The 26,322-nt window shown below is 39.2% G+C and overlaps 1 protein-coding gene across 1 annotated transcript in view; it reads left to right on the forward strand.

Moving 5' to 3' along the window:
- csmd2 (CUB and Sushi multiple domains 2) overlaps positions 1–26,322 on the forward strand; it is a 106,772-nt gene that overhangs the window by 50,167 nt on the left and 30,283 nt on the right. The window contains exons 12-36 of the mRNA XM_077743128.1: positions 653–774; positions 1,446–1,549; positions 2,186–2,298; positions 4,106–4,288; positions 5,051–5,241; positions 5,310–5,445; positions 6,707–6,901; positions 7,928–8,066; positions 8,797–8,984; positions 9,334–9,522; positions 9,718–9,834; positions 10,392–10,607; positions 10,726–10,914; positions 11,608–11,777; positions 11,897–12,053; positions 12,658–12,849; positions 13,656–13,782; positions 18,288–18,490; positions 18,616–18,807; positions 19,191–19,329; positions 19,444–19,631; positions 21,466–21,660; positions 22,188–22,304; positions 23,426–23,539; positions 26,019–26,114. Coding sequence (XP_077599254.1) covers positions 653–774; positions 1,446–1,549; positions 2,186–2,298; positions 4,106–4,288; positions 5,051–5,241; positions 5,310–5,445; positions 6,707–6,901; positions 7,928–8,066; positions 8,797–8,984; positions 9,334–9,522; positions 9,718–9,834; positions 10,392–10,607; positions 10,726–10,914; positions 11,608–11,777; positions 11,897–12,053; positions 12,658–12,849; positions 13,656–13,782; positions 18,288–18,490; positions 18,616–18,807; positions 19,191–19,329; positions 19,444–19,631; positions 21,466–21,660; positions 22,188–22,304; positions 23,426–23,539; positions 26,019–26,114 — 3,972 coding nt within the window. The remainder of the gene's footprint in view (positions 1–652; positions 775–1,445; positions 1,550–2,185; positions 2,299–4,105; positions 4,289–5,050; positions 5,242–5,309; positions 5,446–6,706; positions 6,902–7,927; positions 8,067–8,796; positions 8,985–9,333; positions 9,523–9,717; positions 9,835–10,391; positions 10,608–10,725; positions 10,915–11,607; positions 11,778–11,896; positions 12,054–12,657; positions 12,850–13,655; positions 13,783–18,287; positions 18,491–18,615; positions 18,808–19,190; positions 19,330–19,443; positions 19,632–21,465; positions 21,661–22,187; positions 22,305–23,425; positions 23,540–26,018; positions 26,115–26,322) is intronic.

Here is a 26,322-nt window from a genome sequence, read left to right on the forward strand (position 1 = left end):
TTAGTCGTCCTTGTTGTATATGAATTCCACATAAAAAAAACAGACCAACTTACAACCGATAATTTAACGCTGTCAGGAATTTATATCGAGTCATCTGCTCGATGGATTGCATTCCTAGTGCTGCATTTTAAAAACCTGAAGAATCTCACTTGTCTCTGATATTATATACCAAAGTATTTTTCCTCATAGTTTTATGTCTCCAAGTTATGATTCGGAGTAGATTCTGGCAGGCCATCAAGGATTTTACACAGTAGACAGTAAGCATTTTGTCCACCTTGTATTTATTATCAATAAAAAAACTGTAGAGCTATGTCATCTCTACTTTATATACAGTATATACACTTTATGTTGATGCCTTCGGGAGTCCATATGGAACTTCTTTCACTTAAGCAAGAGAGCCAGATAATGATGTACTAATACAAATGTAGGAAATCCAATTTGGGAATGTGCCTCCAAGGTGCAACCACCAATGAAAGAACAGAATGGTTTTAATGGTGAACTTTATTAAAGGGCTCCACTTGGGTCAAGGAATATCTATTGGAGTGTAAACTTCAGGGTTTTCTGCTCTCATGTCAAAGGTTGCAGTTGTCATGGTGATTAACAGGTACTGGTTATTATTTAGTAAATCATTTAACTATCTGTCTTTTTTTAGCTCCAATGTGTGGAGGACCACTAAAAGGACCAAGTGGGGTCATGACATCGCCAAATTATCCAGTCCAATATGACAACAATGCCAACTGCACTTGGATCATCACTGCGACAGATACGTCAAAGGTAGAAAATGACCAATCGAAAAAAATATATCGTAAGTGTTTTAGAGTTTTCTGAGGTCCAAATGAATCACAAATTGTACTTATTTGGAAAACAATAACATTATCTGACCTTTAAAGCATAATTAGTTCTGTAATATAAGTGTGAGGCTTTCCCTTGCCATTGTGTGACATAGGTTCAAAAGCAAAATGATATTAAACAATAAGTAATATTAAATATAACATTATATTCAATAAGGGCCAATGAGAGATCTTGTGTGAGCTGCTTGGAGTGAGGAGATAGTCTTTAATTTAAATTTTAAATTAAATAAATAAAGCAGAATGATAATGATTCTGACATTATGAATGCTTGAAGTATCATCACCTTGCACATTAACTCTTAGCTGTGATATTTAATTGATCTGATGTCATTTTACTTTGAACATCAAATTCATTGTCCCCTGCTGGGATAGGCTCCAGCACCCCGTTGTGACTCTTATGGGAATAAGTTAATCAGAAAATGAATCAACAAAAGTCTTGTTAAAGCTCAACTGTGTTAATGGCAGACGCATTTGTCAGTTGAATGTACCAAAGTCTGACAAAGGATGGACAGAGAATAGTAAAAGAAAATAAGAAGACAAAAGTGCCTAACTGTTGTGTTATTTCAGCTGTCTGACTAAACCCAATGCTGTCTAGGTGATCAAGCTAACTTTTGAGGATTTTGACCTGGAACGAGGCTATGACACGCTGACAGTTGGGGATGGTGACGTGGTGGGGGACCAGAAAACAATCTTTCATGTGTGAGTGACTCTTTCTTGACATCCACTCTTCTCTTGTTTTCTTTCTTCTGTCAAATGGTGTCTCACTGGATGCGATTATATTCAAATCTAATGTTATTTTTTGCCCCTAGCCTTCTATAATTTGTTTTGTTTTCCTCATTTGGCTTAATTTGGCAGTGATGATCCCCCTCTTCCATGCATGTTAAGTAGGCGTGGCTCCACGGTGGGTTCAAGATGTTCGGCAGCATTTAGTAAAATACATAATGACCAATGAAAGTGTCTCAATTGGCAGAGAAGATTAGACGGAACCTTATTGATATTCCAACCACTGTCGCTAAAATGATCGCCTTTAATCACTCACTCTTCTTGTTGGGATTCGCAACTAATTAGAATTGATTGAAATGACTATTCAGATTGGAAGACATTAGTTCTGTCCCACTGGCTAATCTTCACTCTATTTCTCACTAACACAGCCCCGAATGTTGGAAATTAGCATTTTTACTTGCATAAAAGATGAGTTTTGCTTTGCAGACTTTGTATTATTCTCTTAAATTTCATGTTGGGGTTGTCTTTGCTTTTATTGGTTCATACTTGTATATTCTTATCTTTTGGATTGTTTGTTTTTTAACATTTATTTTGTTTTATTATTTTTATTAGCTTGTCTGGTACTACGACACCTGACCTGGTGGTTAGTACCAGTCATCAGATGTGGCTGAATTTCAAAACAGATGACACCAGTGGCTCTCTTGGCTTCAAGGTGTCTTTTGAAGGTAAGAGCCACTTAAGAAAATCTCTTTCATTGTGGTCTTGGGCGTCTGCATTATTAAGTGCATATTGTGCACATTAGCCTTGAACATTACCTTACTAAGTCTCTTATTTTACCACCTTCAAGGTCAATCTATACATGAATCAGTTTACCTTTTGCCGCATTGTGAGTCATGTCTTGAAGATGCTTGTTTTTTTATGTTGGTAAAAATAAACGCAGAAAGTAGAGCAGTCTGTTGAAAGAAAATGTAATTAAAACAATGAGTTCTACTTAATGAAGGGGAAAATATGCTTTGAATTCTTCCAACTCTGTCTCATTTGCATCCTCAATTGTTTTTGAAAATCCATCAATACTATTTAACAGTTTCAAATTAGTGTGTGGAGTCCTTATGATTAAGAATATATCATTATTTTGTCATTATTTTAACAGTTTAAACTATTAGGGTTTCCAGATTTCTACAATAGGGTGATAAAACAAAATTTAAGCCTTATTTTGAGACTATTCTGATGAGAAATTAAGTATTTTTATTATATAACAATGTAAAAAAATATATCTGCAAATGACTTATCTCCTCTCCTACAAATTTTTATCCTTGTCCGTGCGTTTAGGAAATAAAACTGCTTTGTCATTTTCTGCTTTATGAGAGCTCATCATTTTTGCCGTTGACAGTAAAGTGAGTTTGAGAGCTTATTAGGACGCTCGGGTAGTTCCATAACCCAAATAGGCAGGGGTAACAAGCATGCCATTACATCTCTTTCCTTATTTATAAGAAACAAATACCATTCACACTTGAAAATGCAGACACAGAAACATTGTCATGCAAAAAAATAATGCAGCATTACTGAATATAGGTCACGAAGGAAAAAAGTCTCATCAAGAAGAATGCAATTATTACAAAATAAAATTGTTAATCAGACTGACTTTGCATCACTAAAAGTCAACTCCGAACAACTTTCAGTTCACAAAACAGTGCAGTAAAATGATGTTAATCTCGTAATATCGCAAACAATCTCTTGTCATATTAAAATGTATGACTCATATCTCTCAATATTACCACTTTAATAAAAAAAATGAAGAATGACAATGTATGACAGGTCATTTCCCACATTTTCCCATCTTGGCACAGTGTTTTAGAAACAATGCAATGTCTTCAAACCCTCGCATTCATTTCCCCATTGCTAAAATGCAATCACGCCATTCACTTACTTGGCCTCAACACCATCTCAAAATGTACTGCCGTCCACTATAAGGTGACTTTCTATGTTAGATCAATACATTGTCTTGTGAATAGATATATTGTTAACATTCCCATCTGCAATCTCATCCTAATGGAGGAATGTAAACATTTTACACGAGCACCAACTCAACATTAATAGTAGTTTCCTACTTTTACAACTTAGGTTGCCTTGATAATACACACTGTCCATGCTCATAGAGGACAGAAAGGACATACATAGCATAAGGCAACATACATTCCAATAAGGAATGCCTTTGTAGTCATTGCCTATACATGTTTATATACTAGGACGTACTCTTATATATGGCTAATGAGGTGCTGGCAGACCAACATTCATACATTTTGATATAGAACATAAAGTATGTGGTGGTTCTTGTTAGGAAAAAATGTCAATGAGACTTCAATTTGCTAGGTAGGTGACAAAATACATTGGCTGTTTTGTATTGGATTGTATTGGATACAAGATCCATTATTTCCAGTTACTGTGTAGGGTTATACATGACCTGGCTATACATGTATCTATCAATATGTATATATAATAGTGTTGAATAGCATTTTTTTTTCCTCCCAACAGAAATCGATCAAGGCAGCTGTGGCGACCCTGGAATCCCCGCCTATGGGAAACGTGAAGGGACAGGTTTCCGTCATGGGGACAGGCTGTACTTTGAATGTTTGCCTGCCTTTGAGCTGGTGGGGAAGAAGAACATCACATGTCAGAAAAACAACCAGTGGTCTGCCAAGAAACCGAGCTGCGTTTGTAAGTCATTGCCTCATGTGCATGTACTCGCATCAACACAATGAATTTGTACGCATAAATATGGATGACGGGTGCAGATCAGCACAGAACTGTTGCATGATAAAGAGGATGATGATTGCAAAACTGATGCAAGGTGTTTTTTGAAACAATGCGGTAGTCTGTTTTCTGATCATTACAATGTGAAAAAAGGCTGACTTTATAAATAATTATCAGTTATGTTATTCATATTAAATTTTACAACTGGCAATGTTATCAACACACATTTAAATGTATAGTATGTACATAGAGAGACATTGTTTTACTCCAATGGTGAAGTGAATGGAGTTGAAGGTACATTGTTACAGTTTACACAAATTAACACTGACAAATCTTCATCTTCATGGATGCCGTTGCTATTTTTGGCATCATTTTTGTCACGGAACATTCCCGTCCATCGTTGAATTTTGCAAATGTTCTTTTTGGAGGGTAGACTAAGACAGATTGCACTGAAGGCATCATTTATGACGACGTGGCTGTCAAACATCAAATGTGCTCATCTCTTGTCCGCAAAGTGAAATGCTAATCGCGTCTTTGAAGATGTTAAGTAAATAATGCTTTCATAAAAGGACAGTCGTCACCTTGACGGAATGACAATCAGTTGTGAGCAATGCCTTGAGAATTGGACTCCATCATTAATATGATTGCATTCATGTCAATACTTAAAATTACAATAGACTGGAAATAATACATCTCACTTTTCAAAATTAACTTTCCTTTGTACAGTTTCCTGTTTCTTCAACTTCACCACACCATCAGGGGTGCTGTTGTCCCCAAACTACCCACAAGAATACGGCAACAACATGCACTGTGTTTGGCTGATCATAACCAATCCAGAGAGTCGAATAAATCTGGCCTTCAATGACCTGAGCATGGAAAAACAGTTTGACTTCCTCTCTATTAAGGATGGCGGAAAGGTACATTGAATTTTAACTTTTGAAAAAAAATAGACTACATAATTATGCCTTAATTGTTCTTTGGCCAGGCCGAATCTCCCATCCTGGGAACCTTCTCTGGGGACGCCCTCCCACCCCCGATAACCACCAGTGCCCACGTTGCCCGCTTGGAATTCTTGACTGATCACACATACACAAACAGAGGCTTCAACATCACTTTTACGAGTAAGTAACAAAGTCGATAAACTCTATTAACTGGAAAGCTTGCCTGGAATGAATGTTTTATATTGGGGATGGTGTGCTTACCGATGCATATGGAAATGAAGCTCAAGTGCAATCACAATTAGCTACCTATCTCATACAAACTCATCTTACCCATGCGAAGCAGCGGTGGTGGTCACGCATGGCAGTGCACGCAACGCTAAAATGATAAAATTGCTAGCTCTTATTTTTCCCTTGCACTGTGGGTTGGCATATAATTAAATTTTAGAATAAAGAGGATACATTTGTAGTTGACAAATGCAATGTGGCAGCGCCCATTCTGTTCTAAACAACAACAAACTAGTATGCCTCTTTTGCAAGTATGCATAATGTAATGTTCTATTTAAAAAAATGTATTTAATATTTTGCAATTTTGCACAATTTTATAACATGCCACGACTGTCAAAGATAAATATGGTATTAATTGATTTAGGTAGGAAAACTTTGCTACCCCCAGAAATGGAGAATGCACTAAATTTTGAATTGTTATGGAAAATGAGTGAAAATATGAGCTCATTCTTGCTTTAAAGTAACAAATAAACATCTGCTCATTCACCTTTAGATTATATCAGCCTTTTCCATGCCTCCACTCACCCAAAAAATAAATAATGTTGCCAAATATACCATCTGTAATGTCATAAATGCTGATTTAATTGTTGCAAGTTCCTAAAAGTGATTTGCAAAATGATTCTCACTGTTAGAAAGTCGAAACACGGAGAAAAGGATTGCATGGTGAAAGGCGTCTGATGCATTTTAATGAAAAAAAGTTGAGGAAAGTGCAACTAATATAGCCAGGTGACAGGCGCTGTCATTGGAAGGTGGCACTTTGTTCCGGAGGACAATGTCATCTGACTACAAGGCACTTTTTGTCTCATCTTTCACGTTAATTAAGGAAGCAGTGCACTGCTTTGGGACCATTTTGGGCGGGTTAATAAATATCAGCATGATGGATGATGTGTAGCTCACATTCTGTTTGGGTTCAATGGATCCATGTGGGGGATTCATCAACACCCACGCATCACTGAGCTGTGAGTCTGTCTTAGCGTTAGTGAGAAAGTAACACAGGTGATGTATTGGCTGACTTTTCTTTGACTCGTGCTCGCGGGGGTGCGTCCCTGCACTTGAGAATGCTCCATTATGCCGCCATATATTTTGAATTACAGGGGAACGAGAAAAAAAAAGTGCAGCAAAGATTTGACTTCTTATTCTATGAATATTATTATAGCATTTCGCCACAACGAGTGCCCCGACCCGGGCGTTCCCGTCAATGGGAAGCGGTTTGGAGAAAGTCTTCAGCTGGGAAGTTCCATCTCTTTCGTATGCGAGGAGGGATTTGTCAAGACCCACGGCTCACAAACTGTATCTTGCATCCTCAAGGATGGCAATGTGGTGTGGGATAACGCAGTTCCGCGATGTGAAGGTGAGGAATCTCCATTTAAAGTATTTGTATTGCCATACAGGCAATGTCAAACATGGTAATATGCAGGTCGAAACAAAAAAGGCTATTTGCATGCATATTGTCATGTCTTGTTTTCATACAGTATTATTACAGGGCTTTATACTGCTACCTGCTGGAGGATAAGCTTTATTAAATTATAGTGCACCGTACCACATGAGGCAAACGATGTGGATCATTTTATGTTGATGTTTCATAAAGATACTTCACAATACCGGGGTAACCGAAATATAAAATGAACTCTCATGCGATATTACGTGCAGCCAAATTTATTCCAGCTTCTCACGCGCAGTAAGAAAGACAGATGGGTCAGTGGCTTATTCCTCGATGTTCACCTTTCGCAGATTGATGTTGGTGGAGAGCATTTTGTACACATATGTAAATGAGAGAATGTGCATATGCCAATGCATAGATGTGCCTTATCAATGCTCCCTCTAAGCTGTGCAATTGCGCACTACTCGTCTTCTCTGCGCAGCAGCAATCATATGGCGCGCAGTAAATAAAATCCAAACTTTATTATTTTTTTAGCCCTTTCCCCATGATGGCTCCGTTTACACGGCAGCCAGTAGCAGTAGCTCTGTCCACTCTGATGTTTTTTATGTTTTACAGCATGTTTTATATGAAAAATTAGAAGCAACATTGACATGCACCTGCTTATGGCAGGTGTGATACTGGTGTGCCCATAGCGAGCAATGCTAATGTCACTTACACTGGTACTCGGTGCGCTCAGGGAGGTTGTCTTTCTCCCCAGACCAACGAAGAATTAGAGGGAACATTGCCTATAATGTATGCATGCATGTTTGAGAAGCACATGGGTCATGTTCCTCGACGTAATGGTTAACCTTAGAATGAACTGGTACCAATTTGCATGCACTCTTAAAGAAACCGGACCATCCCAGGTCTCGTCCATGCACCCTGTCTCGTCTAATCTGGCTAAAATGTGCCTAATTCCAGCGGGATCTTCTCTGCCTTTGTCCTTTTTTCTTACAGCCCCCTGTGGAGGAGATCTGAAGGCCCCCAGTGGAATCATCCTCTCCCCTGGCTGGCCAGAACTCTATAAGGAGGCCCTTAACTGTGAATGGATCATTGAAGCTCCTCCAGGCTACCCCATCAAGATCATATTCGACAAGTGAGTCACCCACATTGTAAATATCGCCTTGTCAGCAGTTCTTTTATTCCTCTATAAAAGTAGGGAGTTATCTCCTCTTCTTTTGTTCACGTCGTCGTGCCTTTCTGGAGGCAAGGAAGTCACTCCAATGCATATTAACATATACCCACTCAAGTCGGAAAACATGTTTTATTGAATAAGTCCTCATAAGTATTTGATCCCTTTTTATGATACTCCGTCCCTGAGGGATCTGCATATCTTGGCGGGACTAACAGGAATCCACACACGCACACAAAGAAAGCCCATCAAGGCACGCGAGGAGTCGTGCTCGCCTTTTCTATGCAAGTGTCTGTCAAGGGACACCGGAAGAATGTGCGGGAACGTAATCTGCCGCGACGCTTCGGATACCAGAGTGAGAAAGAGTTGTCGGATCAAACGCAACATTAGCGTTTCGCCAAGGCTCATCCTCGTGTCCTCCTCCCTTGCCTTGATAGCACGCCATGAAAAATGAATCCGCCGTAAATGTTTGTTCACTTATCTTTTTTTTTTTTTTTTTTTACCCCGGCATCAATAATATATCACAAAACATTTCATTTAGATAATGCGGCTTTGAGTCAGAGCAATTTATTTGGGCCTTTTGAAGATGAAGTGGCTTTCCAAAAGCCATACCTGTGCCTTTGTGGGTTTTTTAAAATCATTTCTTTGAGGAATTATGTTTGAAACATTCTCAAATCAATATCTTCGTCCTCAGGTTCCGAACCGAAGTCAATTACGACGTCCTAGAAGTCCGTGATGGGCGTTTTCCTTCTTCACCACTGATTGGAAGCTACCAAGGCACTCAAGTTCCTCAGTTCCTCATCAGCACCTCCAGTTTTCTCTATCTCCTCTTTTCCACTGACAAGAGCCACTCTGACATTGGATTTCGAATCCGCTATGAAAGTAAGAAACTCGCTTTTGTCCAAGTTGGAAATTTCAACAAAAAGATAAATAAAATCAAGGCCCGAATTCACCATGCGCTAAATCTTTGCCAAGAATGAATCATTTATGACAAACCCCCACTCAGACGGAATCATTGCTGGGTTGGGAAGAGGACTAAAACTTTTACTAAAACATTTGTTGAGAAAGGATGCTCAAGTAAATAATTAATCGGGGTTTCTTAAGGAGAAAAAAGGGGGAACAAGTCATGTTTTAATATTCCTTGCCCCTGGTTTGACCCAACAAAACCAAAGAAATCCACCCCTATTTTGAACATGACATATTTTATCTGATTTTCACCTTTCCTACACAGCCTTGCAGCTCCAATCCGATCACTGCGTCGACCCGGGCATCCCCGTCAACGGACTCCGACACGGAAACGACTTCTACGTGGGCGCCTTGGTCACATTTAGCTGTGACGCTGGATACACGTTAAGCGATCCAGAGCCTCTGGAATGTGAACCCAATTTCCAGTGGAGCCGCCCACTGCCAAGCTGCGATGGTACGTTGCAGTTCTAATGACCTACAAACCCGGGGTCGCGTGCATACATTTAAGCCCAGGAGCTGCAAAATGCTAATGTGTTTTCCCTACTTTTCCCCCTCCAACTCGTTTGCCTTTGTGCTTTTAACACTCGCCTGTCTTTTTGCATTTCTCTTCCCCACGAATGTGCTACATTCCTATTGTTGTTGACACCAGCACTGTGTGGGGGTTACATCCAGGGCAACTTTGGCACTATCCTGTCCCCTGGTTTTCCAGACTTTTACCCGCATAACCTCAACTGCACTTGGATAATCGAGACTTCCCACGGCAAAGGTGAGTCAGAGCAGTCGGAATCCATTTACCTTAAGATGTCATCTAGCTCAAAGCTTAAGTGGCCTTTATGCGGCGAACAAGCTGTCACTATGCACGAGGACATCACTGATAGGGTGGCCTAGGGCGACGGTGTCAGGGGAAAACTCTGACATTTTATTGTTGGAATAGGTTGTCCATCATAGTCAGACACCATTTTTTTTTCTGATAACATTCCTGGATTTTGTTTCCTTTTTAGATATAATCAGCCAACAATACATTGAAAAATGAAATTACCCGAATATGGGATGAATAAAGTTATCCAGTTCAATCCAATTTCACAAATGCATCACAAAGCTTCCAATTATTGTGATAATGCATTTATGTAAGCTCTTTTTCTTAGAAATACAAGGCAACCTTCTCCAATGGAAACATTAACAATAATTTTAAGCAAACTATATAACTTGTCTTGTGCACAAATATGAATATGGATTTTGTTTGGTAGGATTTAATGAAATATTAAGATTTTGAAAATTGATGTGAGCTTGTTTTCTTCTTTTTTTTTTTTTTTTTTTTTTCAGGTGTCCAGTTTAATTTCCACACTTTCCATCTGGAGAGCCCTCATGACCATTTGTTGGTGACCGAGAATGGCAGCTTCTCGCAGGCCCTCTGGAGATTGACAGGCTCCACATTGCCCCCACTGCTCAGTGCGGGGCTGTTTGGGAACTACACGGCTCAGATTCGCTTTCTCTCGGATTTCTCCGTTTCCTATGAAGGCTTTAACATCACATTTTCTGGTAAGAAAAACAAAAACATCATATTGTTCACTTTTCTACATCGCCAAGACATGTTAAAATCACATTTTCAGAACTCCAGGGTAATGTTTTTGTATTTATTGCTGTTTTTTTTTCCCAGAATATGATCTGGAACCCTGTGAGGATCCAGGAATCCCATCATATAGTACCAGAAAAGGCCTTCAGTATGGAGTGGGAGATGTCCTCATATTCTCCTGTTTCCCTGGGTACAGACTACAGGGTCCAGCCAGGGTGGTCTGCTTAGGGGGCAGAAGGCGGGTCTGGAGCTCCCCTCTGCCAAGGTGTGTTGGTAGGTGGTCACATACTTTATTTTAGCCTTTTTCACACCCTTCTTTCCATGCCCATTCCACCAAAAACAATGCTTAAATATACTTTTATCTTTCAAATGTATCCGGAACTTTACAAAAAATAGAATGCTTTAATTTTTTGAGACAACATTAAGTCGCAGGGATCATAAAAAGTCGAATGAGCTGTGGTTTTACTTGCCTAGATTTGTAATTTGTGGGAAAAAAAGTACATTCGTTAGTTTAGGTGTACATAAACCGGCTTTTTGTATAAATATCCCACATATGCCAACATTGATGATATTCAACCTTGAATTTACGACCTTGGACATGGTGAAACAGCTGTGTTATTTCCCTGGGAATGATTTTCAAGCTTTTTAATGGTTTCAACATGTCTTGACTCGACCTCCAAGTAATCAGGAAAAGTAACATTTCTAAGCTCCAGCGAATTAACCATATTCCGACCGCAATGCGATTATCTCGATGCTCCACTTGACATTCCGTTATATACCTGACTGCCTTCCTCATCTTATCCACCTCTGCTCATTTTCCAAATGCATGAGAGAACAAATACATACCTTACCAGCCAAGTTACAATCATATAGCGATTGACATGTCATCTGTTCTCCCCCAAAACATTCCACTTTCCACTCTTTCTTTCTTTCTTTCCTCATTTGCCTGTCTTTCTTTCTCTCTAGCTGAATGCGGCTCCTCCGTGACTGGCATGCAAGGGGTGCTTCTCTCCCCAAACTACCCCGGTTACTATGGCAACAACCATGAGTGCATCTACTCAATCCAGACACAGCCGGGAAAAGGCATCCAGCTCCGGGCTCGAGACTTTCGATTGGAGGAGGAGGACAAACTCAAAGTGAGAGATGAGAAGGCCTTTCCTTCCCTGTTTTTTTCCCCCCACAACCTTCTTTTTTATACCCAAGTCAGATCATTTTAATAAGATCCCTCCCACCTCCCTATTTGATCAATTTCCAGGTATTTGACGGCAGCAGTAATTCGGCTCGTTTGCTGGGAGTGTTTACAGGCAGTGAAATGCTCGACACGACTCTCAACTCCACTTCCAGCTCCATGTGGCTGGAGTTCATTACAAATATGGATAATACCAGTAAAGGCTTTGAACTACACTTTACCAGTGAGTTAAAACTCATTCTCTCAGACTTTTAACTCCAAATGTCACCCCATGGTGTTCTTTACTGAAATCCAGGGAATATACTTCTATGTATAAAAACCCTATGTATTAATTAAATTTTGCTATTGGATAGGAAGCCATAATCAGTGGATGGAGCACATAAGTGGGCTATTTTCGAGACACTTTTTTTTATATATTAAATATTTTCAGATAATTAATTATTTGTGTTTGCTCCTACAGTTGTATAGAGTTAAAAAATATATATATAATCAAGTTACGCCTCTGCTGGAGTCATCTGAACCTCCGAAAACATCTGGTTTCAACTATGCATAGGCAAACTGATACAAAAGTTATTTTTATTGCACAGTTTATGGATCTGTGTGTCTTGATGATTTTTTATAGCAATTATTATCTTAAAATGCTAAAAAAATGTGACAGTGGAAGTTTTAACCACTTTCTAGTGCCAAATAATATTTATATTATGAGTTTCATAGGAATAGTTTGCCACATTGGAATTCTACTGTACATTTCTTGTTTCATAATGTACTTTATTCTTACTTTTCCTACCTACAAACCATGTTTGACATCATCTTTTGCTCCTACCAAGGCTTTGAGCTGGTGAAATGTGAAGATCCGGGTACCCCACAGTTTGGATACAAGCGAGACGACAAGGGTCACTTTGCAGGGAGCACAGTGTCGTATAGCTGCGACCCTGGCTACACTCTAAAAGGCCCCGAGGTGCTGACTTGCCTGAGGGGCGAGAGAAGGGCATGGGACAGCCCCCTGCCACTCTGCGTGGGTGAGTCATGTCGCCATCCATCCCCACCACTCGACATGTTTGGCTGCAGTCGTTCCAACGAACAGCTGGCCTTCCTCAGGCAAAGTTCCAGTCCTAATTTCACGGTCAGGGTATTATAACACAAGTTGTTTGATACTGGCGTCTCCTACGGCTCTGGAATCAACCGCAAGTGGAGTCTAAGCACCTTACTCCGTTCAATCACTTAACATTTGCCATTAATTTAGGTCCGCAGACACTGAGCGGATTATTTTCAGAAGGCATTGAAATCCACTCAATGTCTCCGACTGTATATTTTCTAGTCATTTACATCCTTATACATACAGAAGATTATTCAGTTTTTTTTTTTTTTAAGATTAGCTATGCACAAGTCTACTTTTATTTTTATGACTGCACCATATTTCCTTTATTTAGTGCATGAAAGGAATGTATTAGCTGTCAAGTTCTTTGTTGTTGCTTGAATGCATAATAATGAAGAACATATTTAACGTGGCAGAAAATAGAAGTTTATATCTGGTGGTCCTTTTTACCGACAATATATTACTGACTTTTATGTTTTATTATTTTTGGAAACTTCATTGATTCTAATCTTCGACGGTCTTGTTACCTTCTTCTCTATTCTACCATGGTCGTCTCGTTCTCATCCCATAATTGTTGTAATTCTTCAATTTCCATTTGTATCCAATGTGAAGGAGCTATTATGCTCTCAGAACAGCACTTATATTCCTCTTGTCAGATCATATGACACCACAAATTTGAACAAACTACACACTATTTTCGACCCACTAGTGTTTCCTTTTCTTCCCAAGCTGAATGCGGAGGCGCCATTAAGGAGGAGCAGACCGGCCGGGTTTTATCTCCGGGTTACCCGGCTCCGTATGAACACAACTTGCACTGTGTGTGGACCATCGAGGCTGCCCCCGGAAGCACCATTAGGTACGTTATTTTTCCAATTTTAGTGAACTTGTTGACTATTTTATTATATTCCTGGCTTCCATTTAATGTTCAATACCACACTTTATTCACACAGACCATTATCTAACACCTGAGAGCTGGTCTTAGCGTGTAATTTGTAGTTCAGTTCCACCTAAGGAGAAAAAAAAATGGGTTGTTTGTCTTGGATGATAAAAAAAAGACATTGTCAAGGTTTGGATGTTGAAAATAACACGTGGTATTCATGTATTGGGCTTCTGTTAAAGGCTAAAAAGAGAAGTGATGTTGTTGTATAGATAACCTGAATGTCATCTCGAGTAGGTTCAGGATATTGCCTTTTCATTGGTGTGTAACTGTCGAAAGCCTTCAGTCAAAAGTATGGCTTCCTATATACAAAAGGATTCACAGTTTATGTGCTATTTTCAAGTGGTTGTCGTTGTGTAGGCATGGCATCTTCCCAATACTGAAAAGACAAACAAACAAACATTGTCCGGTAGGTTAATTGAAATGTCAACCTTGTGACTGATTGGCGGGTCCTTCAGAAGGCACTCTTCCTCTCACCTCATGTCAGATGGAATTCAAATTGGAATAGTGGAGTGGAGAATAGGCTTGAGAAATCTCTCGACCCTGTGCAAGATTAGGTGCATGGCAAAATGGTGGTTTGTGACCAAAGAGTCATTTCAGAATGTTCTAATATTGAGGTTACAAAAAAATGAAAACATAAATTCATGCCAATGTACATAAAACCCGTCTGCACAGTCTTTTCGGATTCTATGTCATTTGCTTTTCAACTCTGATTGATAATATGTAGTGACTATTGACAGGCTGTTGTTGTACACATTGATTTGCTGTTAGCCTCCAGGGTGACACTGGGCACTATTTCATTAGGCCACACCTCAATTCAGGTCCAAATATCTTTTTCTCTTCCATTTATTAGATTTGCCTTTGGTAAAAGTGGGGACAGAACTCTTTAATGTCTAATAGTACTGATCAGCAGGCATAGTGATTTTTCATGTTGCAATATTTTTTTTAAAGGATGTCATCCTTATCCAAACAAATGGAAAAAAATGAAGGCACCAAGTTCAGCATGTGATCTTTCTTTGATATTCTCGTGTATATCTGAACTGTTGGCAATCACACTTACTTTGCTTCAAATGCATTTCTTCATATTTGAACTCGTCACAGTTACACTCACATTTCATCATCCTTATTAGTTGCATGAAACCTTGAGATGTAAGTGACCCCCATTATGAGATATGTGCTCACCTTCAGACAACCTTATGGCTTCCATTGAGGCTCCAAATTAGCCACACAAACATTACATTGGTATTCAAGCATAATGTCAACAAACAATGCAAAAATATTTTGGTATGCTCCAAGAGCATCATTCTCCTGAATTAAAAAAAATATATAATAATAAGCAGCTCTATTCATTTCAAATAGAAAATGAGTCTACATTTTGTTCATTTTGGTAATGACAGACTGGATATTACAAGCAGTTGATAAATTGAATCATAGTGGACAATATATTAAAAATTGGGGTAAACATCTCTACCATATAATTGCTAATCTAAAAAATATATATATATATATATATTGGCATGCAAATTTGAGATTTGTGCTCTGTAATGTACAGATGGGAAATGAAATTGGCTTTATTGCCTTTATTATGTTATATAATTAATCCTGTTTTAATGCAGTACCCCCCCCCACCTCCCACCCACAAACACACCTGTATATATCTACTAGTATAATTTAACTGCATATATATATACACACATTCACCTAGCCTAGCTCCCTATAGGATTTGCGATTGCAGCTTCACTATTTTGTATTCCGAGCGCTCCCCAATTCTCCTTCTGTTTCTCTCATATGAATACAAAACAGTTAAAGCCGGATCAAAAGTATGCCAATATACAGCATGCTTTCCTCTCTTTCCTCCTTAGCATGGACGCATGACAGTTGATTGGCCTGTTATATCACATTTAAATGCAGACCAGAGAAAATAATACATTATTGCTCTATAAAGCTTCATTAGCCGCCTTTCTATTGTTTTTTGCTTTGCATGTGGGATGACAAATCCGTTTGTGTAGTGGAACATGTCGGTTTTCTTTACAGCATACCCATTCTTGCGTCAAGAATACCATTTTACATTAAAATATATTTTACAGGTTTTTTTTCAGTTTTTCACTGCATTTTTCTTTAAAAATCTCCATTGGAGAACCTAATAATAATGATTAAATCCTCTGAACATTATTCCTCTCACCACTTAATTCATACAAATTAAATACAATATAAGCATTTCATTTTCTTTATGCTTTTATTGGACTTTAACTAATCTTCTGATGCACTCACTCAGAGGTCCTCTATTTAGATATTTTAGGGAACCCAAAAAAAAAAAAAAAACAAGTGCAGCATGCATCAACTGCTTGAGTGACTTTTTTTGTATCTATATTTATACATCCCCTTTTTGCCATTACAACTTTCAAGGAGAAATCCATATTTTTCTTCAAGCTCATGTGAATAAGCCACTGCCCTTGGTTTGTTCATGAATATATTTGGTAAACTTATCAAGCCATGCTTAAACCTTCAGTCATCACTGAGTTGCATTACATAAATAGCCTAATTTATTGGCTCTAGTCTTTGTACATATCCAAAAATAACTATTGATTGAAGAGTTTTAATGTGCCTGTGATTTCTGCTCATTCAAAATGATTTCCAATGTTATATATCAGTGTAAAATATCCACTTTGCATCATTCTGTCTGGCATGCACTTTGTTCCCATCCACGGCAAGTCGACAAATCGGCTACGTGTCGTTTTTGGCCTTCACGGAACATTGCCAAATAGCCTCGGGCATCTGCACGTGCCTCTACACACTGTGGAAATCACATTCTGACACCAATTATGCTAACACGGTAGGAAGTTGTATATAAACGTCAAGTATTGGCGTCTTGCTGTTTTTCCTGGGCGTCATTTGAATCTCAAAGGCTTTGTATTGGGTGACGCAGGATGAAAGTTTGTGTGCTTGAATTTCAAATTTGAAGGTTTTCTGGTCCAACAAACTGGGCAAACCAAACAGTTTGGTCCTCAAAATACCTCTAGCTTCTTAATAAATTAGACTAGGTAGCCTACTTTGACTAGAGTTGTTTAGAATTTGACAATTTTAAAACCTCAGCACCCCCGGCTGTCACTTTGCCAAAATAGAGTGGCTGAAAGAAAACTTGTGTCATTTTGACTGGCACTTCATTTACCTCCATCGGGCCAAACTCAGCATCATTTGCAATGTCAATCTTTTATATTCAAGTACAGCTATTTTTTATATTTTATTTCATGTTTATTGATTTATTTGGAAAGGAATGAGTCAGCACAAGGGTGTCGTGATTGGTATTCTTGACTAAGACTGACAAGCCGTATATATATGTGAATCATAACTTTATCCTTAAGTAGGTTTGAACATAAAACATTGACAGGCGGTTCTCAGAATAAAAACAAAATCTTCTCGCATACGTATGCTGTTAAGAAGCCGCTGCATGGAGACTGGCCTACTTATAGACGTTCAAAAAATGCGCGTTGACTCAGAGCTGCCTTGTAACATCCCGTTGGATGATAGCTGTCTTTGGTGAAAGCGAAGAGTACATATTTTGACAGCAACATCTTTCAGATGTAGAGGCTGAAAATTAAATGCTTGGGCTGAAGGAGCTGCTTGACTGGCACTGCAAATCGTTTCAATGCGCTGCATCTGGCGTCTGTGATTAGATTTGAAAGGCCATTTGTCCTTTTTGTTTCATTCCTGCCCTTATCTTTGTCAGGGTCTATGGTTTGATGTTATTTTAAACATATTGTGCTTTCATTGTAATGTATTGTAGTTTGTTTTGTTGTTTTTTATGTTTACTCAATATATCCATTTATATGTTCATGCTCTGCTGAAAAAGGGACTTTCATTTTCAATGGTTTATTTCCATGTTGCTTGAATATGAAGAAGAGTTCCTGACTGGACCCGGTTTCTGTTTAAAAAAATGTTTTGGTTGCCATGGGGTTATAATTAACCTCAGAAGAAATATTTTGTGAAATGCCACATTTTCATTGGTTGTTTTAGCTGTCCTTTAAGGAGTTAAAGCAAATCCTTCATTTATTTGAAGAAAAGTTACATTTTTTAGACTGTCCAGATTCTACTCATTATCCATTGAAACAATTTTATGTGAAATTGCAGCCTCTTAACTTTTTTTGTGTTCACTTACTTTGCTCTTATCATGTGATATTGTATTGTAAATTATTGCTGCTTTAAACCTATTTATAACAATGGCTCATTGTTAGTAGAGGTGTCAAACAGACAAGTCGACATCACAATTGGTGGATTGTGCAGTGCATTATTCACTGTAATTAAGGAAATTGGAGAAAATGTTCTCCTTGTTGTAGTTTAGTTCCTTTAATAGTAAAAAGGAGCTGCAAAATCGGAACATTGTGTTTACTGTAACTAATTATCAAATGTATCTTGTCCCCTTCCAGTCTGCATTTCTTGGTTTTTCACACCGAAGAAATCCACGATGTACTTCGAATCTGGGATGGACCACAGGATGGTGGCGTTCCGCTACGAGAGTTGAGCGGCTCTGGGTTACCCCCAGACGCTCATAGCACCTTCAACACCATCAGCCTGCAATTCACCACTGACTTCTTCACCAGCAAGCAAGGCTTTGCACTGCAGTTTTCTGGTGAGCCTGATTGTGCCGATTAAAAAAAAAGAACTTTTCTGAACTACAAAATACAAATGTTGCCAGGTTAACATTTATTTTTGTGATTTCTGTCTGCTTCTATTCCACTTCTTCTGCTGCTTCAGTCTCCACCGCCACCTCATGCAATGACCCGGGCATGCCGACTAATGGGACCCGTGGCGGTGACAGCAAGGAGCCAGGAGATCATGTGGTGTTCCAGTGTGACCCAGGCTACATCCTGCAGGGAGCCAACAAAATCACCTGCACTGAGATCAGTGGGCGCTACTTCTGGCAACCTGACCCTCCGACTTGTACAGGTACCCATCAAGCAATTTAGAAACTGCACTGTAGTAGAAGACAAAATCAAGTTTCATCACAATGTAAAGAAAATGTGATAAACTAGGAGCTGTAACATCAAATAAACCTTGTAGAGTCTGACTTTTGAAGCAGAACTGTTCCCATCAGACAAACGGGGATAGTAAGTGGCAAATGCGATTGCATTTTGTCAGACATTCACTATCTGATTATCGTGCCTATCTACCGGATACACATACTCTGTCTTTGCAAGATGATGGGATGCTTTCAGGCCAGTTCCTTTTAAGGAAAACAAAAATCAATTAAATAATAAAAACCTACAGCTTTCAATTTGGTCAGTTTTCTGTCAGACATGATTAGAGTTTATTCTTCTTCTTTTTCTAAGCTCCTTGTGGAGGCAACCTGATGGGCCCGAGTGGACTCATCCTTTCACCAGATTATCCGGAACCGTACCCACATGGGAGAGAGTGTGACTGGATGGTTAGCGTCACTGAGGACTATGTCATCGCCCTCAGCTTCAACCAGTAATATTATTTAATGTTCTAAATGTCTATATACCAGTGGTTTGATAGATATTTATGAATATTTACACAAACAACAATCCAATCGTTATATTTTGTGTTCTCTCCTTTGACCAGATTCAGCTTAGAGCCCAGTTATGACTTCTTACATATATACGATGGACCCAACTCCCTCAGTCCTTTGCTGGGAAGCTTCTATGGCACAGATGTTCCCGATCGGATCGAAAGCAGCTCCAACACACTCTTTCTGGCGTTTCGAAGTGATGCCTCCCTCAGTAGCAATGGATTTGTGCTTCAATACACAGGTTGGCACTTTGGCTCATTTCTTATATTTTCCCTTTTGGACTAGTTTGGGGGTTGGCAGGAATCCTTTCAAGGAAATATGGACCAGTGCCTACCTTGGAGGCTAACTAAATCGATGCATTTAGAGGACGACAAGAAAGGTCACCACAGTAGTACTTGAATGTTTTTCTTTTCCTCTTTACACTCAAGAGTTTTTATTCGAGTGTGGCTTACCTTAGCATATTATTTAACAGAAAATAGACACATATGCTCAGACATAGTAGTTCAATGTTTGTTCTTTATTGGCACAGTGACAGCAGACATTTTCAGTCTTTATTCTTGAGTACCCACGTGTTAGGTTTCTTATCTTATTTCCTGTAAGTCAATATTTTCCATGCATGATTTTTCTTGTGGATTCATCTCCAGTCATATTTACTATGTAAGGTCCAATGAGTCATCAAGTTGACCCACTATGGGGCTCATAGACATTCCTGTAGCCTACTTTTTAAATTATCCAAAGTTTTAAAGCATAACCCGATGAAAAGTGAATGAAGTCCCTGATTGTATCCAAACAACATGGAAACACGAAAGCTGGTCGAGCCACGGGTTGCGGTATTTGGTGAGGGGTGGCAAGTTGACAGGGAGGCCCAGTGTTTAGTTAAGCTGCCATTGAAAATTGCATTACAAAAAGCTGCCCGAGGTGCCGTCAGTCTGTTTACCGAGCAATCTTGCCGTTTCCATGTCTCTGGCAGTCTTTGATGGGGATCTCTGGGGAAATATGTAGGTAAAAATGTTGCACGGCTGGACGGCATTTGAATAACGCACACCGACATCATCAAACACGCCGCCAAACAAACAGCTTCGCTCTCGTTGCCGTCTCATCCGATACATTCATTGGCTATGGGGCTCGTTTTGCCCTCAGATAACATCAGGTAAACTCTTTAGAATATTCTTTTGTTGGACCAGAAAAATGTGAGTAGGGAACTCACACTTTTGGTTCATTGGATTCTCATGATTGGTTTCATACTGGAAGAACTGGATGAGGGTTCAATCAGTCAATAGCATTTATTTTGGTGAATAGTACTATAAAATAAGCCGGTGTAAAGATACAACATTATCAAGTGCCTCTTATGCATCAAGACAAAGATCTAGGAATCAATGTAATTAATTAAGTCAACTAGCTAGTACACAACAGGAGGAGGTTGCTGTTTTACTACAGGCGATGGAACCGTAGGAAATTGCAAGGGAATCCCCGCTAAGATAGAGGGAACCCATGCTAAGGCCTCGGGCGTGATTTGCTTAGATGCACATGGGGGGTACTCGTCAGATAAGGAAGTGAGCTGTGTTTAAGACAGACCTCAGGGGGATCTGAATTATACCAAATGGAGTGGCTTTGGCCCTCATACCGGTCTTTTTTACCCAATAACTATGTGACAGATTTACAACTACATCTATATTGCTCCTTTTTTTTTACACTCACAAATTCACTCACGTTAGTGGAGCGTGGAACAAGTAAATTGTGTACATGCATTGTCTTCTCCGCTTGAATAGCCAACAAAAATGCGCTAGAGAAGAGCTTATGTGCATTAAGCAGACCTCGGCCGAGACCAATGCCACTATCAATCAATAACTGCCTATCTCCAAAGCAGTACTACACGCGGCAGTTGAAGCGTTGCCATCACGTACTCGAGAGCCACCAAATATATATTTACACAATCTACAAAGCACAAAAAGAAACGGGGTTACGAAAAGGAAGAAAAACTCTGTATTGCAGCTGTAAATTCACTTCCATTTATGTCAACATGTGTTGAATGTAGCTTATTTTCCACATTGTTACCTCTCTCTCTCTCTCCACAGAGAACCCTAGAGAGTCGTGCTTCGAGCCGGGTCTGGTTCGCAATGGTTCACGGCTGGGAACTGAACTCAAACTGGGCTCCACCACCACCTACCACTGTGACAGTGGCTACACATTAGAGGGGGAACAGACTCTCACATGCATCATGGGAGCAGATGGCAAGCCAAGCTGGAACAAACCCAAACCCATCTGCATTGGTAAACACTGACATCTGGAGACAGTCCGTAGCGCACTCGCCTTTCAATTCCAATGCTTATAGGGTTATCTCATGTAAACATACACTTCAAATGGCACATTGTGTTGTTTACTGTTAGATGACTGTCACGCTTGACTCAAAAAACATGCTTTATTTCATATTTGCTACTCTGAAGAAACTAAATACCAAACGGAAATTGATAATATATAATTAAGATAGTGTCACTATTGTTTTGATTGGGATTTTTATTTTCCCGGTTAAATGTATATATCATATCCATTTATCTTCAGATGGAGGATATGTTTATTTACTGGTGTAAACCCATATGGAAAAGATTGCCATTGGACTGTAGCAATCTCCATTAACATCTCAAACTCAAAAGCCCAATCAGATGAAATAAACTGCTAATTTAGGACTGAGGAAAATTAATTCAATGTTACAAGCTCAGGGCATTTTTCTTCTTTGTTCGCCATGTCTTTGTCAGTCATCTCCCTCCATTTTGTCTAATGAATCCAATTGTCTTTCTAGCACTGTGTGGAGGACAGTATGCTGGTTTGGAGGGTGTGGTCCTGTCTCCTGGTTACCCCGGCAACTACAGCAGCACAAGGACATGCCTCTACTCTGTTGTGGTTCCTCAAGACTACGGTAAAGCATTTTTTTTGCTTTTTTTTCAATCACACATAGCTAAAATTGACCTTGATAGGTTTTGTCCAAAGTTTCTTCCCATGAAGCAAATGCTGGCTTCTGGAAATCTATCCGTGTCAACCTTTAATATTTTCCTCCAACTTTTTTTTTTCTATAATTTGGTATGATATCTGATTCCAAAATGACATGGAGCAAATTTGTACTTTTCTCTGCAATCTGCCATCAGTAATTTTCCCTCTGCGACGACTTTTTCTTCACCTTTTGCACCATTAATTTCTCGACTGACATCCTTAAAACTTTGCAGGGAACTGCAATATCTCTATAAGGGCTTGAACTGTTAGCATGTTCCTAGAAATTCATTCCAAGACTAAGAACAAACCTTACTTTTTACTTTTTTTCCTAGTATGTCAGCAGGGAAAATCTATAAATGGTTTACTTCAATTGACAAAGATCCCTCAATGTAAGATGCTGAGGCACAATAGTTTCTCGCAGTTAACTGATGAAACACACTGACCTCTGGCCCCTTTCTTCGCTCTCCTCCCGGTTTTCTATATCCTCAATGTTCCTACACTTGTAAAGCAGACATAGATTAGATCGGAAAGGTTAAATATGTTCCACAGACGCTGGGTTTTAAGGATGAAGGTGAACGAGAACATGCTGGAGATATATTAACTGTCATTGCGAGAAAAAGCTTTCATCTGCTGTCAAACCAGCGAGCCGAGAGAGTAGTTTTACGACTCTCTTATTTTTTTGTCACATCTGTTACGACTTGTGTTTTCAAAACTGGTGACTTTATCCACCTTACGCTTCAGACAAAGGCTTTTGACAGAAACAGCTTCTGACATTATCTCACGTTGAGCAGAATGCAAGATGATTGTTCTCAAACTGTCATCATCATTTGTAAGGGTCAGATAATATACCCTGTAGGTACAAGTTAGATTAATGATAATTATTCCATGTTGTGGTAAGAAAGTGTGTAACACAAGATGCAAAAAAATCTATTGTTTTTGAGATACAGTACAATATTGAGGACATTGTCTTTAAATATAATGCTAGCATGGGTTTGAAGCATATTTTTTAAAGAAATGTCTAATTATAAGTCTTGTATATCCCTTTTTTAGTGGTCTTCAGCCAGTTTGCATTCTTCCAGACTGCCCTAAATGACATTGTGGAGGTTTTTGATGGGCCAACACAGTCCTCCCGTGTTCTTAGTTCCTTGTCTGGGACGCACACAGGTAACACACTCAAATACAAACACATTATTTACATTATACATGTCACAGGCTGGAAACCCAAATATATTTGATTGAATTGGAATTATGTAAGGCGTATACAGCTTTAATCCAGGAATAGTGGCTGTGAGTTGTACAATTCATGGCCTGTTGAATCTCCTAGGCATATTTTTTTACTTGAGTTAACACTACATAAAATCTTTCATCGTTGTCCATTTTTTTATGAGGGTTCATTCTTAAAATCTCGCTGACAGAGACAAATATCTGCCGTCGGGTGGGCATCAACGAGCTGTAACACATTTATTGAGTCACATGGTAACAGATTATCAGACACACTCAAATTTGGACACATTATGACACAAATGTGCTTTTTCATAGGGAAGGCATTAACATATGGCATATTTCAGTTAGTCTTTGACAAGAGCTAAGCTGGTTTGTGTCCAGAGCATGCTGGGAAAAAAATGGTACAATAAATAAAACCATCTTGTTGACTGCTTTAGAAACAAGACACTTTATTAACTGGGGAGTCCTATTGGCTAACTCACTGAGCAAGCAGGGTTTATATATTCTGGCAAAATATTACAGAATGGAGTTCTACAAAAGTGTGTTCCTCAATGAATGCAGACATTATGTAAATGTGTGCTTTGGCTAATCTAAATCCAATGAAAAAATAAATGTATAAAATATACTGACACTGTTGTTAGGAAATAGAGTATACATTTGATCTGTAATGTGTCTTGTGATGCTAAAGACTTTTATAAATGCCTTTTTAGCATTCAAAAGTTTTTTTATTGTACCTGAAAGAGCAATCTAGGTAATTGATGGGCTTCTCATAGTGAACTAAAATTTATTTTGAGGGCCTTACTGTCATCTGAGCAATGATAAATCACTGAGATATTTTAAAATATCTCACCTTGTCTTGCTTAGATAAAACATAAGGCCTTATTTAAGATGGAACTAACTTGTTTAGTTTAACCATGAATCATTTAATGAATACTTTAACGACCTCTCACTGCGTCGAGCTGGAAGTCATCTAAGCTCATCAGGAAATATATCCTCCTTTATCGTCTTGCGTCAAACGTGTTTATTGTTTAACAGCTGCAGCATCAATCTCAGTCATAACCGCTGAATCTAAACCGTCATCTCCTTTTTTAGCCATCGGCCTTAATGCTAAAGTCCTGGTCGTTGTCTATCATTTATATCCGTGACGACGAGAAGGCGTAAACGAATGACCCGGTTCGTGGTGAGAACCTGGCCAGAGGCTTGAGAAGATACATAGCGACATGCGTCCGACCTGTTAGACTGACCGCCTTCCCTGAGCCGTGAATCACAAATTGATGGCCCTGACAACACATTACAGGGCCTTCTTGCCATTAACTACCCAGCATGCTCTGGGGTCCCAGCTGTGGCATGGCCTGACACGTCTAGAGATGTGTCGCTAGAGTTATTCGGCACCTAAAGGAGAAGGAATATCAAGAATGTTGGCTAGATGCAATGACAGTAGAGGTTGCAAATACACAGGAACGCGCCCACGATGTTTCCTCAGGAGGTTAAGCGTGTCTGTCTCCCCACTTCAATGTGACAGCAAGCAGACGTGGCATAATGAGCGCCTTCGCCAAGAGGCAGTTGGCGTCTTGAGTACCAAAAGACTGAGAGGCAGAGACGTTGGAGCTTTAGATCACCTTTTGTTTCTATGTGGGATCATAAGAGAGCGTTCATTAGGGTGTGGAGTTGGAAATCATTCTGAAAACAATATGCCTTGTTATTTTTTTTTCATCTCGAATTGGGGACGACGATAGATGTAAGCAATAAAAGCAAAAGACTGAAGATCCAATCTATTGTAGTGTGACACTTTTGAATTTCAATGCAGCTCAATTGAACCAGTGAGAACAAGCAATATTCATTTTTTGTTATTTTGCAAGAGAGCAGATTTAATAAAGTTGTATGGCTGCTCTTCAAGGGCTATGACGTTAAGTGAAATCAGGCTGGACATCAATCTTAAATGTAAGATGAAACACAGCCTTCACTTATATTTGGATGCCATCATGCCTTAAAATAAAGATGCTGCCCAACTCATTAAGCATATCGCTTCCAACTTGAAGTAAACAAATACTCATCCATATGTTTCTTCTGTGTATTTTACATTTTCAGCCCTTAAATGACACCAAATTAAGCCATTTCTAAATTAACCGTGTATACAAAGTGTCAGTTCATTTTGAACAGGTGGCCTTCCATTGAGCCATGGCTCAGGTGACATTTAAATGGCTCCTCAATGTGTACAATGTCCTTTTAAATAGTCTCTGCCTTGTCCAGAGCATTGCAAAGTATAGGTGATAAACTCGGCATGAATTATTTTCAGTATTTCACACTCAGCCAGGTGAAACTAGAAGAGATGGAAATTTTATGCCCACGCATGTACGCTATGCACTGAGGGCACTTGGGTTATAACATGGTGAATTGTTTCTTTCGCTCTCTATCTCAGGTGAGTCTTTGCCATTGGCGACAACCCACCAGATTGTTATACGCTTCACCTCCAAAGGCCAATCCACCTCAAAGGGATTCCACCTGGTCTACCAGGGTAAGTATGTTGTTTTTTTTTTTGGCAACACTGGGATGTGGATACATGTGTGAAAATTGGAAAACTCTGTTCTGCAATCAATGACATACATTTGTGTATGTCAATTAACATCCAGAATCCTGATGAGTCATTCAATTAAAGTATCCCAGATATGTGTTCAGTTTGAACATTTGGTACTCGGACGTTTGGTCGACGGTCTTTTGGTCCT

The sequence above is a fragment of the Stigmatopora nigra genome, chromosome 21, assembly GCF_051989575.1.
Source record: "Stigmatopora nigra isolate UIUO_SnigA chromosome 21, RoL_Snig_1.1, whole genome shotgun sequence".
Classification (NCBI taxonomy): domain Eukaryota; kingdom Metazoa; phylum Chordata; class Actinopteri; order Syngnathiformes; family Syngnathidae; genus Stigmatopora; species Stigmatopora nigra.